Here is a 24,119-nt window from a genome sequence, read left to right on the forward strand (position 1 = left end):
GGTCCCTCTGATGAAATTTATACAAGCAAGTAAGAGGAGCAGGTGCAAAGAAAATTACATTGTTGAAGAATGTTGAAAGAATGCAGATGTATAGAAAATTACAATGTTGAAAAAGGAGGGTCACCGTGACCAGGGCAGGTGGAATGAAAGCATTGTTCTTGAGTACACGGAACGGAAACAAAGAAGAAAGCAAGTGACCACGATAATAGCTGGAGTCATAAGTGAGGAATGACATGAGTAATGTCAAGTTCAGAGGAATGAGTAGGGAAATGCAGGAATATAATAAGCAGGAAGAGCAATCCACAAAGATATATTCAGAAACAGAGGCATACACCTGGACTTTAAATCTGAATTCTGGCTCTAGAGATATACATAGGCAACTCTCAGAACCCTGATTTTCACGTTCATGCCTGGGAAAGTCTTCCTATACTGCTATCTGTCAAGCAAAGGACAGGAACAAATTCCACAATGTCATGACATCATAGGTAAAGGAATAGATTTAACTGAATAAAGACTATCACAAAGCCAGTGCCATCAAGAGCCAGTTTCCCTCTCATCCCAGGGAGAGAATCTCTCATTCCTGCCAGAGCAATCTCTGGACACTGTTTGGGTTCTGTTCTAATGGAGACAATCTTTCCCTTTGTGGGTCTTCCTGTGTGCCTCGTGCTGTAACACAGTAGTAAAAAAGTGACCACCTCAATAGTGAAATAAGCAGACTCTTCAGTGCTGAGATGTCTGATTTAGGAAAGCCAGCTATGTACAGAAATTGTCTAGAGTTAAAATACTGCCTGCACTGGGGACTCTGGGGCAGCTAGGGGTCTTGGGCATCTGTAGGATGTATCATTAACCCTGAAGGTAAGAAGGACTCTACAATCACAAATATCTTCAAGTCACCCAGTGCTGTGACCTCAATTTTCCATCATCCAGAGCAGCCCATCTCTAGTTCCCCCACCATATCATTTTTTGGTGGCCCTTGGGGAGACCTTGATTACCTTAGTTTCTGAAAAAGGATTTGAACATGTCCTGTTGAACTTAATAAGGGGATCAAGTAAATGTGCCCCAGACTGAGATCTGAAATCTGCTCCTATAGCTGGATTATCTGGCTCCAGAGACTATCAGAGGAGTGACTGAAGCTAAGACCATGTAGAGCAGGACAGACAGGTATGGAAGGAAGAGGAGAAAGAAATCATTTCTGTCAACTAGGGAAAGTTTGGTATATCTTTTGAGATCCTGGCCATTCTAAGAAACTCTGATAGTGAGAAAATGAGGAAGGGTAATATAATTCCTCTCTCAGACTCTTAACACTCAAGCTGAATGTTGACTTTTTCCATAGAAAAACAAACTTTAGCTCAACAAGGAAAGATCATGCGTGGGGAGGATAAATGTATGATTGACAACATGGATCTGCTTGGCAGCTCTCTACTTCCTTGATCTGCGTATAAAGACTGTGCTGAGCACCTGGGATCCTACTTCTCTAGGACATCACATTCTGTCTCTTTCAGCATGTACTCTCTCCATCTCCTGCTCAGGGCCAGCCCTGCTGCCCTGCTTCTGATTCTTTGCCTGCAGCTGGGGACCACCAAAGCTCAGGAAGACACGTGAGCCAAGACTTTCTCCTCCTCATTAAAAACAAAACAAAAAAAATTGGGTTGGGAGGGGGCTCCTCCACTCCTACTCTAGAAATCTGCATATCTGCTCCTGAAAACTTTTTCAGCTTCCCAGAACTCTAGTCCCAGGAACTGTCATGAACCCCATGCCTAGCCCCATTTTCCCCCTCTTAGGGAGTGTCATCAATTTCCCTCACATTTCCACTGGGTACTTCTAGGTTGCCCATGGAAATAAGGCTCCCAGTGTTCAAGCAGGCTGTAAGTAACTGTTGCTGTGGTTGTTTACTTGCTAGGATGTGTATGTCTCTTTTGTGACCCCATAGACTATAGCCCACCGGCTCCTCTGTCCATGGGATTTCCCAGGCAAGAATACAGAAGTGGATTGCCACTTCCTTCTCCAGGGGATCTTCCTTACCCAGGCACTGAACCTGAGGCTCCTGCATGGAAGGTGGATTCTTTACTTCTGGGCCAAAGCTCTGATCCACATCCTGTCCATAGGCAATACCTTTGTGAGAATTTTGCTCAGAAAACCCCACCTTCTCATACCTTCCCTCTTAGAAGAGAAGATGAAGCAGGTCAGAGAGCTCCAACAATAGCTTTAGGAAGCTTTGGGCAGGACTCAGGAAAGGATTAGAGGGTGTGGTCACAGATCCTTGGCCCTATGGTATGAAGCTGCGCTGACCCAGCAATTTAGACATTCTCCCTATTCTCAAGACCACAGATGAAGGCAAGGACCCCTTGCCCCGACAAACACTGATATCAGGAGATGCAGGCTTAGAAGCTAGTTCACTGTGGGTCCACGTTTGACAGAAGCGAGAAACTGGGCAAGCAGAATGGAGTGAGTAGGAAGTGGAGCAAAGGTCTGGGGAGGAACAGAATCACTCAGCATATCTTGGAAGGTTTCTCTACAGGAAGAGAGTTTGGAATGCTGGGTTTCTGGAATATGATTCTGGTGGTGATCTCTGTAGTGTGACCAGATGTCCTATCCTGGAAAAAAACCCTCGGGATTTTGAGAAGCTGGTATAATGTGGAGGCCTCAAGAAACACTGAGTGAGGATTAAGTTCAGATATAGATACCACTCTATTCAGTCCTGAGGCACGGCAAGTAGTTGAAATAAGCTGTGCTAATTAAGGTGACCACCCAGCCCAGTTTGCTCAGGAGTTTCTTGGTTTTAGCACTAGAAAACCCCTCATCCCAGGCAGTTCCTTGCTTTGGGGCAAATGAGGATGACCAGTGCAAGGAAAGAAGATGCTCAGCTTTAAAATAAAGAATTCAAGTTGCTTTAGTAAGCACACCTAATCTGTACAAAACAAGCCCAAATCAAAAGTTCTCAGGAGACTCAGATGCTGAGTGATTGATCTTGCTCTCATCATCTTCCTCCACACCTTCTCTGTTCCCTTGGTCCTGCTGATCGCAAGCCCCGTGGATTGATTTCTGATCTCCGACCTGCTTCTCTCTTCCCAGAACCAGTCGACAGTTGATGACAATGGACCTGCAGATGCTGCAAATAGCAGAGGCGAGTGAAGAGGCCACAGTGGTGCTTAAAGTTTCAACAGAACTGAGGGAATGCATGGTGGTAAGTAGAGGCCCACTTTGGGAAAAGTCTGATTCCTAATTACAAATACGGTTAAATCAAGCTCTGACTTCAATATTGCATAATGTAATTAATAACATAATGACCCCCCACCCTCCTGCTCCTAATGCTCATATAGATACTTGAGCCTCAGAATAATCATGGGGGCTCAGGGCAGATGACTACTGTGATTTTACAGATGAAGGGACCCCTGCAATCCAGGCAAGTGTGGGAGGGAGGAGACAGAAGGCATGACTAGTGGGAGAAGCACAGCTAAGAGGGAAAGGGAAGAGAGAAAAACGTGTGAGAGGTGGGGGAGGATGGGTGAGAGACCCTCCCCAGGTCCTGGGTATGACTGTTTGAGATGAAGGACAGGAGTGTGGAGATCATCAGAAGGAAAACCCACAATCCCATCTGGGAGGTTGAGGCAAGTGGGGAAACGAGATGCGGTGCCAACAACAGGCAGGTTATGAACCCTCCTCCTCAGGAAGCCCTGAGCAGAGTCTGCTTTCTTCTTACTCTTCTGTTCTTTGGCTTTGTCTGCTCTTTTGTCAGAAGCTGACCGTTGTTCCAACCTCTCCTCTCTGATAAGGAAAGCACACCCTTCTCCTCCCTTTCTCCCAGTTCAGCAGTGGTGAGAGGGAGGATCTAGACCAGAGGATCTCCAAGGATAACGTGCATTAGGCCCCCTCTTGTCTGACTGCTCTGTGTCCCGTGGAAAGGACCTGTGCAGGTTGAACCCACAGAACTTCCCCTTGCACTCCAGGAAGAGTGTGTCCTTCTCCACATCACTGACAGTCTCCTCTGGTATTGTCACGAAAGCATGATCCTCCCTTGCTAGGGGCTTCCTCAATGTTCAGCGGATAAAGAACCGACCTGTAATGCAGGAGACACAGGAGATGCGGGTTCCATCCCTGGGTGGGGAAGGTCTCCCTGGAGGAGGAAACAGCAACCAACTCCAGTATTCTTGCCTGAAAAATTCCATAGACAGAGGAGCCTGGTAGGCTACAGTTCATGACAGCGCAGAGGGTCGCACACAGCTGAGCGACTGAGCAGGCACGCACATCCCTTGTTAGCCACCTCTGTTCAAGGACCAAGATCCATGCATCTACCCCATCTCATTCCAGAAAGACATCTCTCAAGAAGCACAGGTACCTTCTGACAGCTTCGGAATTCAAATTAGATTTGAAAGTCAAAGTGTCAGTCTCTCAGTCGAGTCTGACTCCTTGCGACCCCATGGACCGTAGCCCACCAGGCTCCTCTGTCCATGGGATTCTCCAGGCAAGAACACTGGAGTGGGTTGCCATTCCCTTCTCCAGGGGATCTTTCTGACCCAGGGATCGAACATGGGTCTCCCACATTGGAGGCAGATTCTTAACCTTCTGAGCCACCAGAGACTTTAAGGACAGGGACTAAATAGAAAACAAAATTGGGAGTGTGAGGATTGTTATTCATTAAACTACTTTCTAGAAATGGCCCCACACCTATAGGAGAAAGACTCCTGATCATTGAGCAAAGAGTAATACAGCTGCTTTATCCAATTTTTCTGTTTACAATCTAATAACATGAACTATGTATATTAATTAGAGGTGGGAGGGAGGGTGAATTATAATTTTTCAATTTTGTGTTTTGTTTATCAAAAGCACAGATGAAAAAAGAATGTGAAAATGGGCATAAAAGTTTGTGATAATGGTAATTTCTAGTGGTGGTAGATTATGAAAGTCCAATTCCAACCCTGAGAATGTAACAGGTGTTAAAAAAAAATGTGTTTAATCAACAATTTGACACCTGATGTAATTTTTTGCTGCTGTGATTAACAAAACTGTCTTAAGAACAATGCTAGTATAATGAAATAAAGCAATCTTTTTAAAACCTAACCAAGTACAAGTCAAAGACAAAGAACTCCATAGAATGAATGATACTGCAAATTAGAAAGAATTTATATATAACTATAAAATCAGTGTGAGCTTTCCAGGTGGTACTAGCAACAAAGAACCTGCCTGCCAATGCAGGAGACATAAGAGAAGGTTCGATCCCTGGGTCAGGAAGATCCCCTAGAGAAGGAAATGGCAACCCACTCCAGTATTCTTGCCTGGAGAATCCCATGAACAGAGGAACCTGGCAGGTTACAGTCCATGGGGGTCACAAAGTGTCAGACACAACTGAGCAACTTAGCATGCAAGTATGAAATGAATGTATAACTATGAATACTTCATATTTTTAAAACTTTGGAAAAAATTATAATTTTATAGGTGTGATGCTTCTAGAACCTAATATTCATTTTCTACTAATTATAATGTTTATGTAACTAAATTCTTGATCAAGTGAGGTATTAAAGATCACAAAGACAAGTATAGAATAGATTGGGATTTCCCTGGGGGTCCAATGGCTAAAACTCTGCGCTTCCAAGGCAGGGGACCTGATCAGGGAATTAGATCCCCCATGTTGCAACAATAGATCCCTTGTGCCACAACTAAGATCCAGGGTAGCCAAATGAATAAATAAATACAAATAAATATTTTTAAAATGGAATAGACTATACCCTCAATCATGTGTTTGAATATAAACACCATATAATCATTTAATGTTGAAGAAAATGTAGGGTTAACCAAGTGCTTAAACATCTGGACCATTTTGCTGGTCTTGGGACTCTTACCAGAAAATTGCTCTAAATTTGTAAATAAAATGTACTGGTTACAAAGGAAAACAGATATAGTAAAGAAAAATGATAAAATTAATTAAAAAATTAACTTGTGATACAGCTATATATGTGTGTTCCTTTATGGGTGCACTAGCTGAAAGGCAATATACTTAAATATAAACAAGTTAAATTTTATTTTCTAGAGATTATATATATGATGGCTGTCATCGGAAGCTTGAGTAAAGACCTTAAACTGTACACTACCATTTGGCAACAAATCACAGCTGTTTTGCTGGACATCCAAGGGACTAGGAATTTTTTTGTTTTGGTTATTCAAGTAGTGAAAATCCTGATTCATAAAGATTGTTGTTGCTCACTTCATAAGGCATGTCCGGCTCTTTGCGACCACATGAATTGCACCACGCCAGGCTTCCCTGTCCTTCACTATCTCCCAGAGTTTGCTCAAACTCACATCCATTGAGCTGATGATGATATCTAATGGTCTCATTTTATGCTGCCCCGTCTCCTCCTGCCATTGATCTTTTCCAGAATCAGGGTCTTTTCCACTGAGTCAGCTCTTAGTATCAGGTGGCCAAAGTATCAGAACTTCGGCTTCACCATCAGTCCTTTCAATGAATATTCAGGGTTGACTTCCTTTAGGACAGATTGGTCCACCTCTCACATCCATACATGACTACTGGAAAAACAATAGCTTTAACTATACGGACGTTGGTCGGCAAAGTGATGTCTCTGCTTTTTAATAATTTGTTTAGGTTTGTCATAGCTTTTCTTTCAAGGAGCAAACATCTTTCAATTTCATGGCTACAGTCATCATCCTTAGTGATTTTAGAGCCTAAGAGAGTAAAACTTGTCACTGTTTGCACTTTTCTTTTCTATTTGAATGAAGTGATGGGACTGGATGACTTTTTGTTGTTGTGTTGTTCCGTCACTCAGTCATGTCCAAGTCTTTGCTACCCCATGGACTGCAGCACGCCAGGCCTCCCTTGTCCTTCACCATTTCCCGGAGTTTGTTCAAACTCATGTCCATTGAATTGGTGATGCCATCCAACCATCTCATCCTCTGTTGTCCCCTTCTTCTCCTGTTTCAATTTTTCCCAGCATCAGGTTCTTTTCTAATGAGTCAGATCTTCACATCAGGTAGCCAAAGTATTAGAGCTTCAGCTTTAGCATCAGTCCTTCCAATGAATATTCAGGGTTGATCTCCTTTAGGATTGACTGGTTTGATCTCCTTGCAGTCCAAAGGATTCTCAAGAGTATTCTCCAACACCACAATTCAAAAGCATCAAATCTTTAGTGCTCAGCCTTGCTTATGGTCCAACTCTCACATCCATACATGACTACTGGAAAAATCATAGCTTTGACTATATGGACCTTTACCATCCAAGTAATGTCTCTGCTTTCTAATATGCTGTCTAGGTTTGTCATAGCTTTCCTTCCAAGGAGCAAGCATCTTTTAATTTCATGACTGCAGTCACCAACGGCAGTGATTCTGGAACCCAAGCCAATAAAGTCTTTCACTGTTTCCATTGTTTCCCAATCTATTTGCCATGAAGTGATGGGACCAGATGTCATGATCTTAGTTTTTTGAATGTTGAGTTTTAAGCCAGTTTTTCATTCTCCTCTTTCACACTCATCAAAAGGTTCTTTAATTCCTCTTTGCTTTCTGCCATTAAAGTGGTATAATTTGCATATCTAAGGTTGTTATTTCTCCTAGAAATATTCCAGCTTGTGAGTCACCCAGCCCGGCATTTAGCATGATGTAGCTAAATAAGTTAAATAAGCAGAGTGGCAATATACAGCCTTAACGTACTCCTCTCCCAATTTTGAACCAGTTTGTTGTTTCATGTCCAGTTCTAACTGTTGCTTCTTGTCTCTCAGGAGACAAGTAAAATGATCTGGTATTTCCATCTCTTTAAGAATTTTCCACACTTTGTTTTGATCCACACAGTCAACGCTTTTGTGTAGTCAATGAAGCAGAAGTAGATGTTTTCCTGGAATTCCCTTGCTTTTCTATGATACAACAAATGGTGGAAATTTGATGTCTGACTCTTCTGCCTTTTCTAAACCCAGCTTGTACATCTGGAATTTCTCAGTTCACATACTACTGAAGCCCAGCTTGAAGGATTTTGAAGCATATTACTTTGCTAGCATATGAAATGACTGCAATTGTACTGTAGTTTGAACATTCTTTTGAATTGCCCATTTTGGGGACTGGAATGAAAACTATTTTTTTCCAGTCCTGTGGCCACTGCAGCGTTTTCCAAATTTGCTGACATATTGAGTGCAGCACTTGAACAGCATCGTCTTTTAGGATTTTAAATGGATCAGCTGGAATTCCATCACCTCCACTAGCTTTGTTCACTCTAATAATTCCTAAGGCCTGCTTCACTTCACCTTCCAGGATATCCGTCTCTAGGTAAGTGACAATGCTATTATGGTTATCAGGTTATTAAGACCTTTTTGTATAATTCTTCTGTGTATTCTTGCCGCCTCTTCTTAATCTCTTCTGCTTCTGTTAGTCCTTACCATTTCTATCTTTTATCATGTCCATCCTTGCATGAAATATTCCCTTGATATGTCAAATTTCTTGAAGAGATCTCTTGTCTTTCCTAATCTGTTGTTTTCCTCTATTTCTTTACATTGTTCACTTAAGAAACTTTTCTTATCTTTCCTTGCTATTCTCTGGAACTCTGCATTCAGTTGGGCATATCTTTCCCTTTCTCCTTTGCCTGTCGCTTCTTTTCTTTTCTCAGCTATTTGCAAAGCCTCAGACAACCGTGTTGCATTCTTGCATTTCTTTTTCTTATGGATGGTTTGGGTCACCACCTCCTGTAAAATGTTATGAACTTCTGTCCATAGTTTTTCAGGCGCTCTGCTATCATATTCAATCCCATAAATCTATTCATCACCTACACTGTATAATCATAAGGGATATCATTTAGGTTATACCTGAATTGTCTCTTGTTTCTCCCTACTTTCTTCAATTTAAGACTGAATTTTGCAACAGGGAGCTCATGATCTGAGCCACAGTCAGCTCTAGGTCTTGTTTTTGCTAACTGTATAGAGCTTCTCCATCTTCAGCTGCAAAGCTTATAAATCAATCTGATTTCAGTATTGACCATCTGGTGATGTCCATGTGTAGAGCTGTCTCTTGTGTTGTTGGAAAAGGGTGTTTGTTATGACCAGTGTGTTCTATCTCTGCCCTGGTTCATCTTGTACTCCAAGGCCAAACTTGCCTATTACTCCAGATAACCCTTGACTTTCTACTTTTGCTTTCCAATCCCCTGTGATGAAAAGTACATAACTTTTTGGCGTTAGATCTAGAAGGTCTTGTAGGTCTTCATAGAATCCTTCAACTTCAGCTTCTTCAGCATTAGTGGCTGGGACATAGACTTGGATTGCTGTGATGCTGAATAATTTGCCTTGAAAATGAACTGAGATCATTCTGTTATTTTTGAGATTGCACCCAGCACTGAATTTCAGACTCTTTTGTTGCTTCTGAGGGCTATTCCATTTCTTCTAAGGCATTCTTCCCCATAGTAGTGGATATAATGGTCATCTGAATTAAATTCACTCATTCCTGTCTATCTTAGTTCACTGATTCCTAAGATGTCAAGGTTCACTCTGGCCATCTCCTGCTTGATCATGTCCAATTTGCCTTGATTCATGAACCTAACATTCCAGGTTCCTATGCAGTGAAGTTCTTAATACCATCAGGCTTTACTTTCACCACCAGACATGTCTACAACTGAGTGTCATTTCTGCTTTGGCCTAGCCTCTTCATTCTTTTCTGGAGCTATTTCTCTGCTCTTCCCCAGTAGCATATTGGACATCGTCCAACCTTGGGGGCTCATCTTCTGGTGCCATATCATTTTGCCTTTTCTTACTATTCATAGGGTTCTCAAAGCAAGTATACTGGAGTGGATTGCCATTCCCTTCTCCAGTGGACCACGTTTTGTCAGAACTCTGCACTGTGATCCATCCATTTTGGGTGGCCCTGTAGAGTGTGGTTCATAGCTTTATTGAGTTATACAAGACTCTCTGCCATGACAATGCTGTGATCCATGAAGGGGGATAGATGAAGATACATTGTTGCAAATGTAATAAAAAACTAAACAAGGTAAGGGTAGATTTCTCTATAGAAACACCAGGATGTCCAAAGTATTCTGAGTAAAATTCCAAAGGTGAGAACATTTGAGTTCACTGTTTGGGGCTGACAGGCCATTCAGCGCAGAGCTGCCAATTACCTGGGCAAGTTGCAGGAAAGAAGCTGATGGCCCCAGCCATGAACATGCATGTCAGTCTGAAAGAGCACTAAGGTAGTGATGAGGAGACAATATTTCAAGATCTCTAAAATTATAATGTAGTGCAAACATATCTATGTCTCTCTTCTTGATAAGATCACGCATACTGCTAATACCACCATGGATTACTGATGACCTTTGTAACAGAAGTGCTCAGTTTCAATGACAGTCTAGTAAAAATAAAGATAAAACTTCTTTCCGCCTGAATACACAGACTCACTGAATACTATCCACAGATCTTTCTGGGTTTATGGACCCCAGAATAAAACTCCCATGCTGAACAGTAATTAGACAGAAGCTTCTTGACTCCACTGAAACTTACACATGCTGTACTCTGGGGTCTTTTTTTTTTTAGCTTCTTCTCAATTTTGGCAGTGCTGGGTCTTCCTTGTGTGGCTTTTCTCTAGTTGCAGTGAGCAGGGGCTACGCTCCAGTTGCAGGGAATGGGCTTCTCATTGCAGTGAATTCTCTCATTGCGGAGAATGCAGTCGAGCCGCAGGCTCAATACTTGTGCTGCATGGGCTTCGTTTGCTCTGTGGCATGTGGGATCTTCCCAGCCCAGAGACAGATCCCATGTATTCTGCATTAGCAGGTGAATTCTCTACCACTGAGCCACCAAGGAAGCCCATATACTCTGGGATCTTAAATTGTAAAGTGCTCTTGATTTGAAAAAGGAAAACTAACTTCAAGATCTCAATCTCATTTGGAACCCATTAGTAGCAGCCAGGATTGGTGAGTAATTGTTTTCGCCTCACAACTGAGGAAAGCCAGGGTAAGACACATCACCCTAATTATGAAAGGTCACTAATTACTGAAAGTCACAGAGTTTTAGAGGAGCACGCTGGGGCTCAGCCACAGTCTGGCAACAGGGCCTGGCATTGACTTCCGCACCCAAGCAGCCAGGCTCTGGTCACAGGCCAATTCTGGACAGCCTTGACTAGGGAAGCAAGCCCTGTGAACTCACTTACCTCTTTCCTCCCAAGCCCTAGACCCATGCTGCTACAGCAGGAATTTGAGGACATGAGGACAGAAGACCTTCTGTCCTAGATGACACCACATAGTTGACTCCTCCTGCCTCTGACCCACACCCATCCCTGCCTTTCAATCACTAAGCAGATCTTCCTCCTCCGCCTTCACCCATTCTTGTCTTTCACTGTTCCATCCCCAAGCTAACACTGGGTCCTCTCTCCCCAGATTAAATCTTATCTTCTAAGCAACACTCCGATGGAAGGCAATTTTAATTATAAATACACCTCCTGCCTCTGTGACAGTCACTCAAGGAGCTTCTTCTGGGACTTGCAAACCAACAGTAAGTACAGGAGAAGACCAAGCCAAGAGCTATCCTCCAGGGAGGGAAAAAACACAAGAGAAACATGGCTCCAGATCTGGATCAGAACCTCCATGGGGAAGGGCAGAGAGGAAGGGAGGGAAGAAGAGGCGGAGAGAATGTGGGGACTCGGCCCAATTTGAAAGGTGAAAGGTTTGGGAGAAAAGTTAATCAGGGGCCTATATTTGTAAATGATTTGGGGAAACTGAATCCCAGTGGGGAAATTCCTGGGGATGGCAGAAAAGCCAAGGCATAGGGGTCGGAGTGTTATCCGAGATGACCTTTGTCCTGCCTTATCTCTTTCAGGTACTATAAGGATAACAGCAGTGGTTGACGTTATTCGTGAACTAGGTATCTGCCCAAATGACTGGGCAGTGATACCTATTAAAGCAAATCACTTTTCTATCACCAAGAGCCTACCATAGTCTGATCTAAACGGAAGCCGTTGTCTCTGCATACCCCAACCCCGCCAGCAGATGATTTCCTCCAAGGAAAGCTGGTTGGGGTCAACTAGCTAACTTTAGTCTCTAAAATAAACTTCTCACAAGCTTCTCTGACTTCTGCTGTGTCTTTCCTACAAAATCTACCCCAGAGGAGCCTCAGAACAGCCAGAATTTTTAGGGTTCTGCTCTTTCAAAGGACCTTTACCGAGAAGAGTTTTTGGGCTTTCCCTGTCCATGAAACATTCTGGCCACCTGATGCAAAGAGCTGACTCATTGGAAAAGACCCTGATGCTGGGAAAGATTGAAGGCGGGAGGAGAAGGGGACGACAGAGGATGAGATGGTTGGATGATATCACCGACTCAATGGACATGAGTTTGAGTAAACTCCGGGAGTTGGTGATGGACAGGGAGGCCTGGCAAGCTGTGGTCCATGGGGTCACAAAGAGTTGGACACAACTGAGTGACTGAACTGAACTGAACTGAACTGTCCATGAAAGAGGAGAAAGAGAGAGGGGCCATTCACATAGAAAGGGAAAGCAGTGGCCCTAAAACTCATAGCAAGTGATGGGCAGAATGTGGACAGGAACCTCAAGGCCCCCTATTCCCTGGCCCTTCTACATCCCACTGCTCCACACACCCTCCTCCCCCCAGTAACTGCTTCATATCCCAGGAGATGAGAGTCACCCTGCCTCTAGCGGAGTCAGGGGCAGAATCTATGGACCCCGGGATAAACAATAGCATTCTGTTCTATTCAGTTGCTTCTTTTCAGACAGTGAAAGATGGTGGACTAAAGGATGTCTACTAGATACTGGGCTGCACAAGAAGCATAATATGCTGAAAGGCAGAGGGCACCCTGAGGGGCTCCACCAAAGAGGGTGAATGAGTCCTTCCTGAGAGAAGGGGAATATGAGCCAGGGTCGGGGCACACAGTGGGCAGAGAGCATTGTGGCCGATGGACTAGCAGGCGCCAAGAGGCCAGAGCATGAAACAGCAGCAAGATCAGGGCCACGAAGCACTTTAACATCAGGCAGGATTAAGAGCAAGTCAGGAAGGCGAGAAAGGGGGCCAACAAGGAGACAGGAACAAAATCGCTGCATCTGGACACGAAGGCAGGACCATAAATGAGTATCAGAACCCAGGGCAAGAAAACACAATTATTGGGAAAGATCACTTGATATACTAATTAGAATAGTACAGTGATTGCATGCTTAACATGTATCAGAAAAGCACCGAAGATTTTTATTTACATGCTTTACCACATGCCTTATTAAAAAATAACCTCAAGCTATATATACAGGTATACACACACATGCATCCACACACATACATAGGCATGAGTATTATTCTATCATGGGAAAGAATGAAATCCTGCCATTTGCAACAACATGGGTGAAACTTGAGGACATTATGCTAAGTGAAATAAGTCAGACAAAGAGAAAAATACTGTATATCACTTATATGTAAAATCTAAAAACGCTGAACTCAGGAAGTGGGACAGAAAGCAGAGTAAGATGATCCTAGACTCGTCTCCTCCCAGGGACACACCAAATGACAAAATACATATAAAGAAGCTCTCTCTGAGGATGACCTGGAGACTAGCAGAAAAGGTTTTCCACAGCTAAAGATAAGAAGGGAAAGCCACATGGAGAAGGATAGGAGGAGCAGAAGAGCAGTCTGGTTGGGACCAGTCCTGGGGGTCTAACCCATCGGTGGGAAGGATATCACAGCCTGGGAGACTTACTGAGGGCTCTGAACGCACGAAGGCCCCCAGCCCAGGAGACCTGCACCAGGAAGACAAGCTCCCATACCATCTGGCTTTGAAAGCCAGGGGACTTAACGCCTGGGAGAGCCAGAGGGATGTGGGAAGCTGAGACACTACTCTTCAAGAAAACTCACCAAAATTCATTCCCTCGGAGTGTCGGCACCAAGGCAGATGTTTCAAAATCTCTTACCTTGAGGAGACTCGTTGACTAATTTTCAGGCATGTGCCAGAGCAGCAGGGATCACGGAACTTTCGGGGTGTAGAGAGACTAGCAGGTGCCACTTTGATGGCAGTTTTCTTATAGCTCACCCTCTACTTAGCTGGTCCAGCACTAATGGGCACCATTTCTGACTCTTGCCATTTAACTTACTAGCACTGCTTGTCACATCCTGGGTTCACCTGTGGACCGAACACATCCAGCAATCTTCCAAAGCAGCACCCCAACCCTGCCAGCCCCAACAGATATCCTCAGCCAGCAGCAAAGCCCCACCAGACCTGGCAGCCACTCCGGAGCTACACCAGAGCCCCTCCAAAGCAGCCTGCCACGCTCCCAGTTCCAGCAGACACCATCAACCAGCACTGGAGACCCTCCAGAGTAGACCACTGCTCCCCCCATACACAGTGACCAGGCTAAGTGGGCACCAGACTGCCTCCAATGTGGCCTCTCACCCCACAAGTCCCTGCAGGCATTTCTGACCAACACCAGAGTCCCTCCAAAGCAGGCCACTGTTCCATCTTACCCAGTGGATACCCTCAGTTAGCAAAACAGAGCCCCTTCAAAGCAGACCCCTGCCCTGCCGGCCTTGACGGTCACCCTTCGCTGGCAGCACCATCTGAAAGCAGCTTCGATCCCAGGGGCCAGCTGCACACAGCACAGCGGCAACAATGACTGCTGCCAAGCCTTGCAGGCTGAGCCCTTCCTACCAGCACACCTGCAGGAAGCACGGCCCAGCCACAACGTGAAGACAGGCAGTAGATCTAAATCATACCAAGCATCTTTTCTGATTAGAGACAGAGAGAATTAGAAAAAGAAGAACAAAGAAATCCCAGCATCAGCAGAAGAAAGGAAATAATAAAGATCAGAGAGAAGATATACAAAACAGAGGTTTCAAAAACAATAGGAGAAGAATCGTACATCACGATCAAGTTGGATTTATCCCAAGTTTACAAGGATGGTTCAACATTTGCAAATCAATTAATGGGATATACTGTGTTAACTAATATTAACGAAAGGAAGGAAAAATCACATAACCATCTCCATAGACACAGAAAGAGTATTCAGCAAAATTCAACATATATTCATGGTTAAAAAAAAAAAAAACCCTTATCAAAGTGGGCATAAAGAGAACATATCTCAACATAATGAAGGCCATTTATAACAAACCCAAAGCCAACATCATAATCAATAGTGAAAAGCTGAAAGACTTTTCTCTAAATACAAGAACAAGACAAGGATGTCCACCCTTGTCACTTTTATTTAACATGGTATTGGAAATCCTAACCACAGCATTCAGACAAGAAAAATAAGAAGCATCCAAATTGAAAATGAAGAAGTAAAATGGTTAGTGTTTACAGAAGACTTGATACTACATATAAACACCCAAAAATCTACTAAAACTAATACATGAATTCAGCAAAGTTACAGGGTATAAAATTAATATTCAGAAATCTATAGTGCTTCTATACACTAACAATAATCTATTAGAAAGAAATTTTTAAAATAATCCTTCTTGACAATTGCATCTAAAGAGAATAAAATACCTAGGAATAAACTTAACCAAGGAGGTGAAAGATCCATACTCTAAGAATTATAAAACACTGATCAAAGTAACTGAAGATGACACAAATAAAAGATATACTTGGCTTATAAACTGGAAGAACTACTACTACTAAAATGTTCATATGACCCCAAACAATCCAGAGATTAAATGCAGTCCCTATCAACATACCAAGGCATTTTTCATGGAACTGAAAAAAAAAAATCTTAAAATTTGTATGGAACCACAAAAGATCCCAAATAGCCCAAGCCATCTTGAGAAAGAAGAACAAAACTGAAGATATCATGATCACTGATTATAAGCTGCACTATAAAATACTGTATGCCTGATAAAAAGGAGAGAAAAGACACATAGATCAATGGAAGAGACTGGAGAACCTGTACATAAAACCACTCTTCTAGAGTTAATTAATCACAACAAAGGAGGCAAAAATGTAAAATGGAGCAGACAGCTTCTTCCATAAATATTTCTGAGAAAACCGGACAGCTACTTGCAAAAGAATCAGACTAGACTATTTTCTTATATACAAAATAAACTCAAAATGGATAAGGACCTAATGTAAGACCTGAAACCATAACACTCCTAGAAGAAAACATAAGCACAGTGGTCTTTGACATCCGTCTTATTTTTTTGGATTTGTTTGCTCAGGCAAGAGAAATAAAAGCAAAAATAAACAAATAGGATTACCTCAAACTAAAAAAGTTTTGCACAACAAAGGAAACCACAACAAAATGAAAAGGCGAACTACTGAATGAAAGAAGATATTTGCAAATGATATAGCCAATGGGGTTAATATCCAAGCCAAATTTTGTAGAAAAAACATATAACTCAGTATAAAAAGATCTAATTTAAAAAGCAGCCAGAGTACCTGTATAGACATTTCTCCAAAGAAGACATGGAAATACCTAATATGAAAAGATTCTCAACAGCACTAAATTCCTGGGAAATGCAAATTTAAAACACAGTAAGATATCACCTCATATCTGTGAGAATGATTGTCATCAAAAAAACAACAAATAATATGTGTTGGAAAGGGTATGGAGAAAAGTTAACAGTCGTGCACTGTTGGTAAAAATATAGGCTGGCACCAACCTACATTTAAATCTACCAATCTACACCAATCTTCTCAGTGCAACCAAAATGGAAGAGAGTATGCAGGTATCTCAAAAAATTAATATAACAAACTATCATATGATTCAGCAAGTCCATTTTCAGATATCTTCCTGGAGAAAGTAAAAATACTAATTTGAAAATATGCATGCAGGCCTATGTCCATTGTGCATGCTAAGTCTCTTCAGTCATGGCTGATTCTTTGTGACCCTATGGACTGTAGCCCGCCAGGCTCCTCCATCCATGGAATTCTCTAGGCAAGAATAGTGGAGTGAATTGCCATGCCCTCCTCCAGGGGGATCTTCCCGACCCAGGGATCAAACCCACGTCTCCTGCTTTGGCAGGCGGGTTCTTTACCACTAGAGCCGCCTGGGAAGCAAAACATCCATTGTAGCATTATTTACAATAGCCAAGATATAGAAGTGACCTTGTTACTGTTGCTCAGTTGCTAAGCCATGTCCAACTCTTTGCAACCCCATGGACTGACTGCAGCACGCCAGGCTTCCCTGTCCTTCACCATCTCTCGGAGTTTGCTCAAACTCATGCCCACTGAGTCTGTGATGCCATTCAACCATCTCACCCCCTATTGCCTACTTCTTCTCCTGCCCTAAATCTTTCCAGTATCAGGGTCTTTTCCAATGAGTCAGCTCTTCACATTAGGAGGCCAAAATATTGGAATTTCAGCTTTAGCATCAGTCCTTCCTGTGGATATTCAGGGTTGATTTCTTTTAGGATTAACTGGTTTGATCTCCTTGCTGTCCAAGGGACTCTCCAGAACCACAATTCAGAAGTATCAATTTTTTGGTCCTCAGTCTTCTTTATGGTCCAACTCTCACATCCAAACATGACTACTGGCAAAACCAACGTTTTGATTCTATGGATGGTTATGGTAACTAGTTAACTTTGAAATCAATCCTCACTAGGTAAGACTAAAGACTGAATATAATATTTCTTAATATTTATTGATTTATATGGTTGAACCAGGTCTTATTTGAAGCACATGGGATCTTCAATCTTCATTGAAGCATGTGAGAACTTTAGCTGTGGCATGCAAACTCCTACTTTTGGCATGTGGGAACTGGTTCCCAAGCCAGGGATCAAATCCAGGGCCCCTGCATTGGGATCTCATAAACACAGAACCACTAGGGAAGTCTCAACACTGAATATTCTTGAGAGAAGAAATTTAGGTGACTTATCTCATGGCTAGGGCATAACTGGTTTTCAATGAATGACAATTTGAAGCAACAAAAAAAGTAAATGAATGAATGAGTAAATATATTAATGAATTAAGGAGTGAACAGAGTTTTGAGAGAAGATCTACACATGAATATAAGAGGGATCAGATACAGTTTTCAAGACCACTTGAATGTATCTAGTGAGATATTATCTATTGAGATTACCTTAGCACAGATATCAGGCTTTTTAGAAAGTTTCTAGACTTAAATATTGTTTAATTTTTTTATTGCTGACCTAAGAAATTCTCACAAATGCAGTGACTTTAAATAACACAATATACTATCTTATAGTTAAACTGAACACATCTCGCTGCACTAAAATCAAGGCATCAGGAGGATAGTATTCCTGTTAGAGGATCTAGAGAAAAAATCATTCCTTAACTCATTTTAATTGTCAGAATTCACACAGCTGCCTACATCTCAGAACAACATCTAACTACGAAGACAACATCTAACCACAAAGACAAGAACTAGAACTTTAAGCAAAGCATTGAATTGTTCTACATAGCATTGAACTGGACCATAAAGAAAACTGAGTGCTGAAGAATTGATGCTTTAGAACTGTGGCATTGGAGAAGACTCTTGAGAGTCCCTTGGATTGCAAGGAGATCAAACAAGTCTAATCCTAAAGGAAATAAGTCCTGAATATTCATTTGAAGGACTGAGGCTGAAGCTCCAATACTTTGGCCACCTGATGCGAAGAACTGATTCACTGGAAAAGACCCTGATGCTGGGAAAGATTGAAGGCAGGAGGAAAAGGGGATGACAGAGGATGAGATGGTTGGATGGCATCACTGACTCGATGGACATGAATTTGAACAAGCTCCGGAGTTGGTGATGGACAGGGAAGCCTGGTGTGCTGCAGTCCATGGGGTTGCAAAGAGTCGGACACAACTGAGCAATTGAACTGAACTGAACTGAACTGATCTCCCCTCACCCTCCCTAACCACAGCCAAAAATAGTTCTTGGCTTTTAAGGACTCAGGAACATAAATGGAGCCCACACAGGTAATCCAGAATAATCTCCCCACCCCAAGTTCGAATGTCTTAATTACATCTGAAAAGTCCCTTTTTCCACATACAGTAATAGCCACTGTTTCCTCAGATTAGGGTCTGGATATCTTTTTAAATATCTTTTAAAAAAAACTTTTTAGAAATCTGTTGAATTTATTACAGCACTGCTTCTGTTGTTTATATTCTGATTTTTTGGCTGGGAGGCATATGGAAACTTAGCTCCCCAGCTAAGGATGGATCAAAGCAGGACCCACTGCATTGGAATGAAAAGTTGTAACCACCAGACAACCAGGGAAGACCCTGGATATGCTCTAGGAGCCATTATTCTGCCTCTCAGAGATGGGTAGTGAAGAGTGCCACAGAAGTGAAGTTAGATCATATGACTCGTCCGAAAGAATTCTCTGTACTTTTTTATCACTGTAGCTTCTATTCCCACTCAAATCAACTGTTTCCTCAACGTGATAGGATTATTATCACTTTTACATGAACTATCATTGACCTCTGTTTGCCCTTGGGCTTTGCCATTGTATACATAACTCTGTTTTTGCTTTAATTATTAGAAACTTTGCCCTTGTTTTAGAAATCTAGATTGAGAGATTCATGTCTTGGAGTTTCCCCCACAGTGTGCTTTCCCGGCATAGCAGATCTGCTGATTGACATGAGTCATCCTCCATTTGCTTTGTGTAGCTTACTTTGCCACTAACAGATTCATAATATGTAAATGACTTCAAAAGCTTTGGCACATTCACTTTTACTTCGTTCCAAATTGGAGGCTATGTCTATCTTTTAAAAACAAAGGCAAAGGAGGAAATTGACTGTTCTTTCAGTTGACCAAAATAAACAATGAAATTTACATTCCCAGTCATGGTTGCCAGCTCAATAGGTTTTCATATTTTTAGAAAAAATTCAAGGCCTTAAAATGTTCCTAAACATAATATATACTGAATAAATGTTTTTGTTTAATTATGTGAATTAAGATGTACAGATGGATACCTGGTGGATAACTGAATTTTTTTTTAAAAATGATAGTTCTGCTTCCAAATTGTAATAGCTGGTTTTGGCCTATGTTTTCATTTTGCTTCCTAAATCTCCTAGCCAGAAATTCTCCACTTCAGGAGAAAGTTTATTGAGCAGATGCAATAGAAATGATTTATGAAGGAAATTTTATTTTTGAAAGTCATTCTTATAGTAAAATGCATTTACCCATTTTGGCATAACAACATGTAATAGCATTTGGAGGTGGGGAGGTCTGGAGAGAACGAGTAACTGAGTGGTCTGGGAAGAACAAAAACCAATGTTAAAATGTAAAGAAAAAAAGAAAAGAAAACAAGTAAAATTTTAAATATGAGAAAGAAATTTTTTTGTAAATCCAAGAGATAAAACTAGTAGGAATGCAGCAAGGAATATTGGATGAATTAATGACAATAAATAGGGTAAGAATCAGTTCATAAGATGGTTATGATAACTTAATTTCAGGGTTAATGGTCAAGGACTAGAAAAATAGGTTCATGGGAACCATCTGGAAGTATTTGTGAGGAATTAATTACTGTGACCATCGGAAATTGTGAGGTGAAGGATTTAAGGTATAAATGACTTATACTGTTCAAGTTATATTCTTTTGTACTTTGAATCTATGTCAAAATAAAGTAACTCCTCAAAATAGAAGCCAGTAAAAATTCTAGAAATGAAAATGACAATAAACAAAATTAAAAATCCAATGAACAGTTTCAATAGCAACTTAGACATAGGTAAGGGGAAATTTGTGAAACTGAAATAAATTGGAAAAAATTACAGTGAATTACAGAGAAAAAAAGATGGATAGCACAAAAAAAGACAATAAAAGGCAAATGGGATATGATGAAGAAGAATAGGATAAGTGGCTCAGAAGGAGAAGTGACAGTGAATCAGAAAGAAGTAATATTTGAATATATAATGGCTTCAGTTCAGTTCAGCCACTCAGTCATGTCCGACTCTTTGTGATCCCATGAATCATGGCTTAGAATCTTCCAAAACTGACAAAAGACATCAAATCTCAAATACAGAAAACTAGAACTTTAGCAAGGATAAATACAAAGAAAATCACATTTAGTTCACTATAGTGTGGGCCTCCTGAGAACCAGAGATAAAGAGAACATTTAAAGTGAAGTCAAGGGGAAAAAAAGGCATTTAAACTTCAAATGCCTAACAATAAGAATAATAGCTGACTTTAAAACAGAAACAATGGAAGCCAGGAAAACGTGGTACAATATCTTCAAAATTCTAAAAGATAAACTGCCAATCCAGAATTTTATATTAGTAAAATCATAAGTGAAGTATATTTAAATACAAAGAGTTTTTAAGGAAAACTTGTATTCAGATTATTTACTTCAACTGATACAATGTTTTAACTCATTGGCTTTTCAGATTTTTCATTTTTTTTGTTCCTTACATAATTTATCTAAAAATGATATATAAGTGCTTAAAACTTTAAAATTTACAAAGTTTCTTAAAGTACATTGTAAAGAAAAAAGGTAGTAACCTTATTTGAACCAACAAAAATAGTTACATATATATATACATATATATATAAACTTGAAAAAATAGTAACTATGTAAAAAATACAATATTGATTTAAATAAAATATTTCTGTTGTCAAATAGGTTGTTAAAACTAACTGCAGAAGAAAAAGTCTAGTTGAAAGAGGAAAAATATATCTATATACACATATATATCACAAAAGCCTATCAAGAGGTACTTGACTTCACTCTTCATGAGAACAATGAAAATTTAAACTACAATGGGATAATATTTTTGCCTATCTAATTGATAAAATATGAAAACATTGATAACACTCCTGGTTGGTGAGACTGGGGAAGAAAAGACATTTTCCAGCATTTCTGATTGATACACAAACGCAGTATACCACGATGTAGAAAAATTCTGCAATACCCACCAAGTTTACAAATGTACTTCTCTTTGATACAGCAGATATACTTTTTGGAATTTACCCTACAGAAAATCCTAAAGAATTCAAAATGATTAATGAAAGATGTTATTGATTACAACACTATTTGTAAGAGTAAAAATTTCTAAAGTAACATATTGTCTATCAGTAAAAAGATGATAAAATAAAATATGGTTTGTAAACACAACTAAATACACAGCTTTACATAGAATGAAGGACGTCTTACACACTATAGTGAAAGGTCTCCATGCCATAGTGTTAAATAGAAACAGTAAGGCAAAGCAGTGTGTGATAAATTTTGTGTCAGAAAATTAGGAACAGAGTAATACTGTATAAGAATTCAGTAGCTTAAAGAAACACTAGAAGGATACACAAAACTAATAAAAGTGTTTCTCTAAAAAGTAAGGGTGATGAGTGAGTTGAAGCTTTAAATGTCAATGTCTGTGCTTTATTTAATTCTGATTGTTTTTACCCTGAGAATCTATTATTGAGTTGAAAAGTAACATTTTAATAAATAATAAATTATTGGAAGGGAAGGGAATAGGAAAAAAAGAAATTTAATGACTAGAGAAAAAAGGGGTCTTAATGACCCGTATAACCACGATGGTGTGATCACTCACCTAGAGCCAGACATCCTGGAGTGTGACATCAAGTGGGCCTTAGGAGGCATTAATACTAACAAAGCTAGTGGAGATGATGGAATTCCAGCTGAGCTATTTCAAATCCTAAAAGATGATGCTGTGAAACTGTTGCCCTCAAAATGCCAGCAAATCTGGAAAACTCAGCAGTGTTTTCCAGCCACAGGACTGAAAAAGGTTACTTTTTATTCCAATCCCAAAGAAAGGAAATGCCAAAGAATGTTCAAACTATTGTACAATTGTGCTCATTTCACATGCTAGCAAGCTTATACCCACAATCCTACAAGCTAGGCTTTCACAGTATGTGAAGGAAGAACTTCCAGATGTACGGCTTGATTTCACTGACTATGCTAAAGCTTTTGACTGTGTGGAGCGCAACAAACTGTGGAAAATTCTTAAAGAGATGGGAATACCAAACCACCTTACCTGTCTTTGAGAAATCTATATGCAGGTCAAGAAGCAACAGTTAGAACTGGACATGAAACAATGGACTGCTTCAAAATTGGGAAAGGAGTACGTCAAGGCTGTATATTGTCACTCTGCTATTTTAATTTATATGTTGAGTACATCATGTGAAATCCTGGGCTGAATGAGTCACAACCTGGAGTCAAGATTTCAGGAGAAGTAGAAACAACCTCAGATATGCAGAAGACATCACTAATGGCAGAAGGCAAAGAGGAGCTAAAGAGCCTCTTGATGAGGGTGAGAGAGGAGAGTGAAAAGACTAGCTTAAAACTCAATATTCAAAACACTAAGATCATGGCATCTGATCCCATTACTTCATGGCAAATGGACAGAAAAATTGGAAACAGTGGAAGATTTTATTTTCTTAGGCTCCAAAATCACTGCAAATGGTGACTGCAGCCATGAAATTAAAAGATGCTTACTCCTTGGAATAAAAGCTATGACAAACCTAGACAGCATATTAAAAAGCAGACATCACTTTGTCAAAAATGCTTCTTATAATCAAAGCTATCATTTTTCCAGTAGTCATGTATGGATATGAGAGATGCATCATAAAAAAGATTGAACACCAAAAAATTGATGCTTTCAAATTGTGGTGCTGGAGAAGACTCTTGAGAATCCCTTGGACAGCAGGGAGATCAAACCAATCAATCCAAAGGAAATGAACCCTGAATATTCATTGGATGGACCAATGCTAAAGCTGAAGCTCTGATAACTCAGCCACCTGATGTGAAGAGCTGCCTCACTGGAAAGACCTTGATTCTGGGAAAGATTGAGGGCAGGAGGGACGGGGACGACAGAGGATGAGATGGGCTTCCCCAGTGGCTGTGTGTAAAGAACTGGCCTGCAATGCAGGAAACACAGGAGATGCAGGCTCAATCCCTGGTTGGGAAGATCCTCTGGAGAAGGAAATGGTAAGATGGTTGGATGGCATCACTGACTCAATGGACATGAGGATGGACAAATTCTGGAAGATAGTGAAGGACAGGGAAGCTTGGCATGCTGCAGTCCATAGGGTCAAAGAGTCGGACCCATCTTAGAGACTGAACAACAAGAGAGAAAACAGAGATGAAAGCCATAGTGACCCAGGCAGCAGAAGACCTGCTATAAAGCACCTGGAGCTAGAGAGAGGCCCCTCCTGATTCACAGACAATATTGCATAAAATACAAATGAAGAATGAAAGCAACCTTCCCTGGTCTTGCTCTAACCTTAAGGCATCTCAAGGTCATGCTTAGCTTCAGCACGCTAGTTCTCTG

The 24,119-nt window shown here is 41.0% G+C and overlaps 1 protein-coding gene across 1 annotated transcript; it reads left to right on the top strand.

Annotated features, from left to right (window-relative positions):
- Positions 1-1,471: 1,471 nt before the first annotated feature.
- Positions 1,472-12,031, top strand: LOC122437973 (prolactin induced protein). The gene is made up of 4 exons (XM_043462436.1): positions 1,472-1,598; positions 3,073-3,184; positions 11,342-11,456; positions 11,781-12,031. The coding sequence occupies exons 1-4, from the start codon at positions 1,504-1,506 to the stop codon at positions 11,897-11,899; spliced, it is 441 nt and encodes a 146-aa protein (XP_043318371.1). The 5' UTR covers positions 1,472-1,503; the 3' UTR covers positions 11,900-12,031.
- The last annotated feature ends 12,088 nt before the right edge of the window (positions 12,032-24,119 follow it).

The sequence above is a fragment of the Cervus canadensis genome, chromosome 3 (genome assembly GCF_019320065.1).
Source record: "Cervus canadensis isolate Bull #8, Minnesota chromosome 3, ASM1932006v1, whole genome shotgun sequence".
NCBI classification, from domain to species: domain Eukaryota; kingdom Metazoa; phylum Chordata; class Mammalia; order Artiodactyla; family Cervidae; genus Cervus; species Cervus canadensis.

Excerpts from the sequence above, each read along its gene's own strand:
- LOC122437973 (XM_043462436.1), top strand. The coding sequence starts at position 1,504 with ATGTACTCTCTCCATCTCCTGCTCAGGGCCAGCCCTGCTGCCCTGCTT. Across the intron at positions 1,599-3,072 it reads ACCAAAGCTCAGGAAGACAC|AACCAGTCGACAGTTGATGA; the intron begins GTGAGCCAAGAC and ends CTCTCTTCCCAG. Across the intron at positions 11,457-11,780 it reads CTGGGACTTGCAAACCAACA|GTACTATAAGGATAACAGCA; the intron begins GTAAGTACAGGA and ends TATCTCTTTCAG.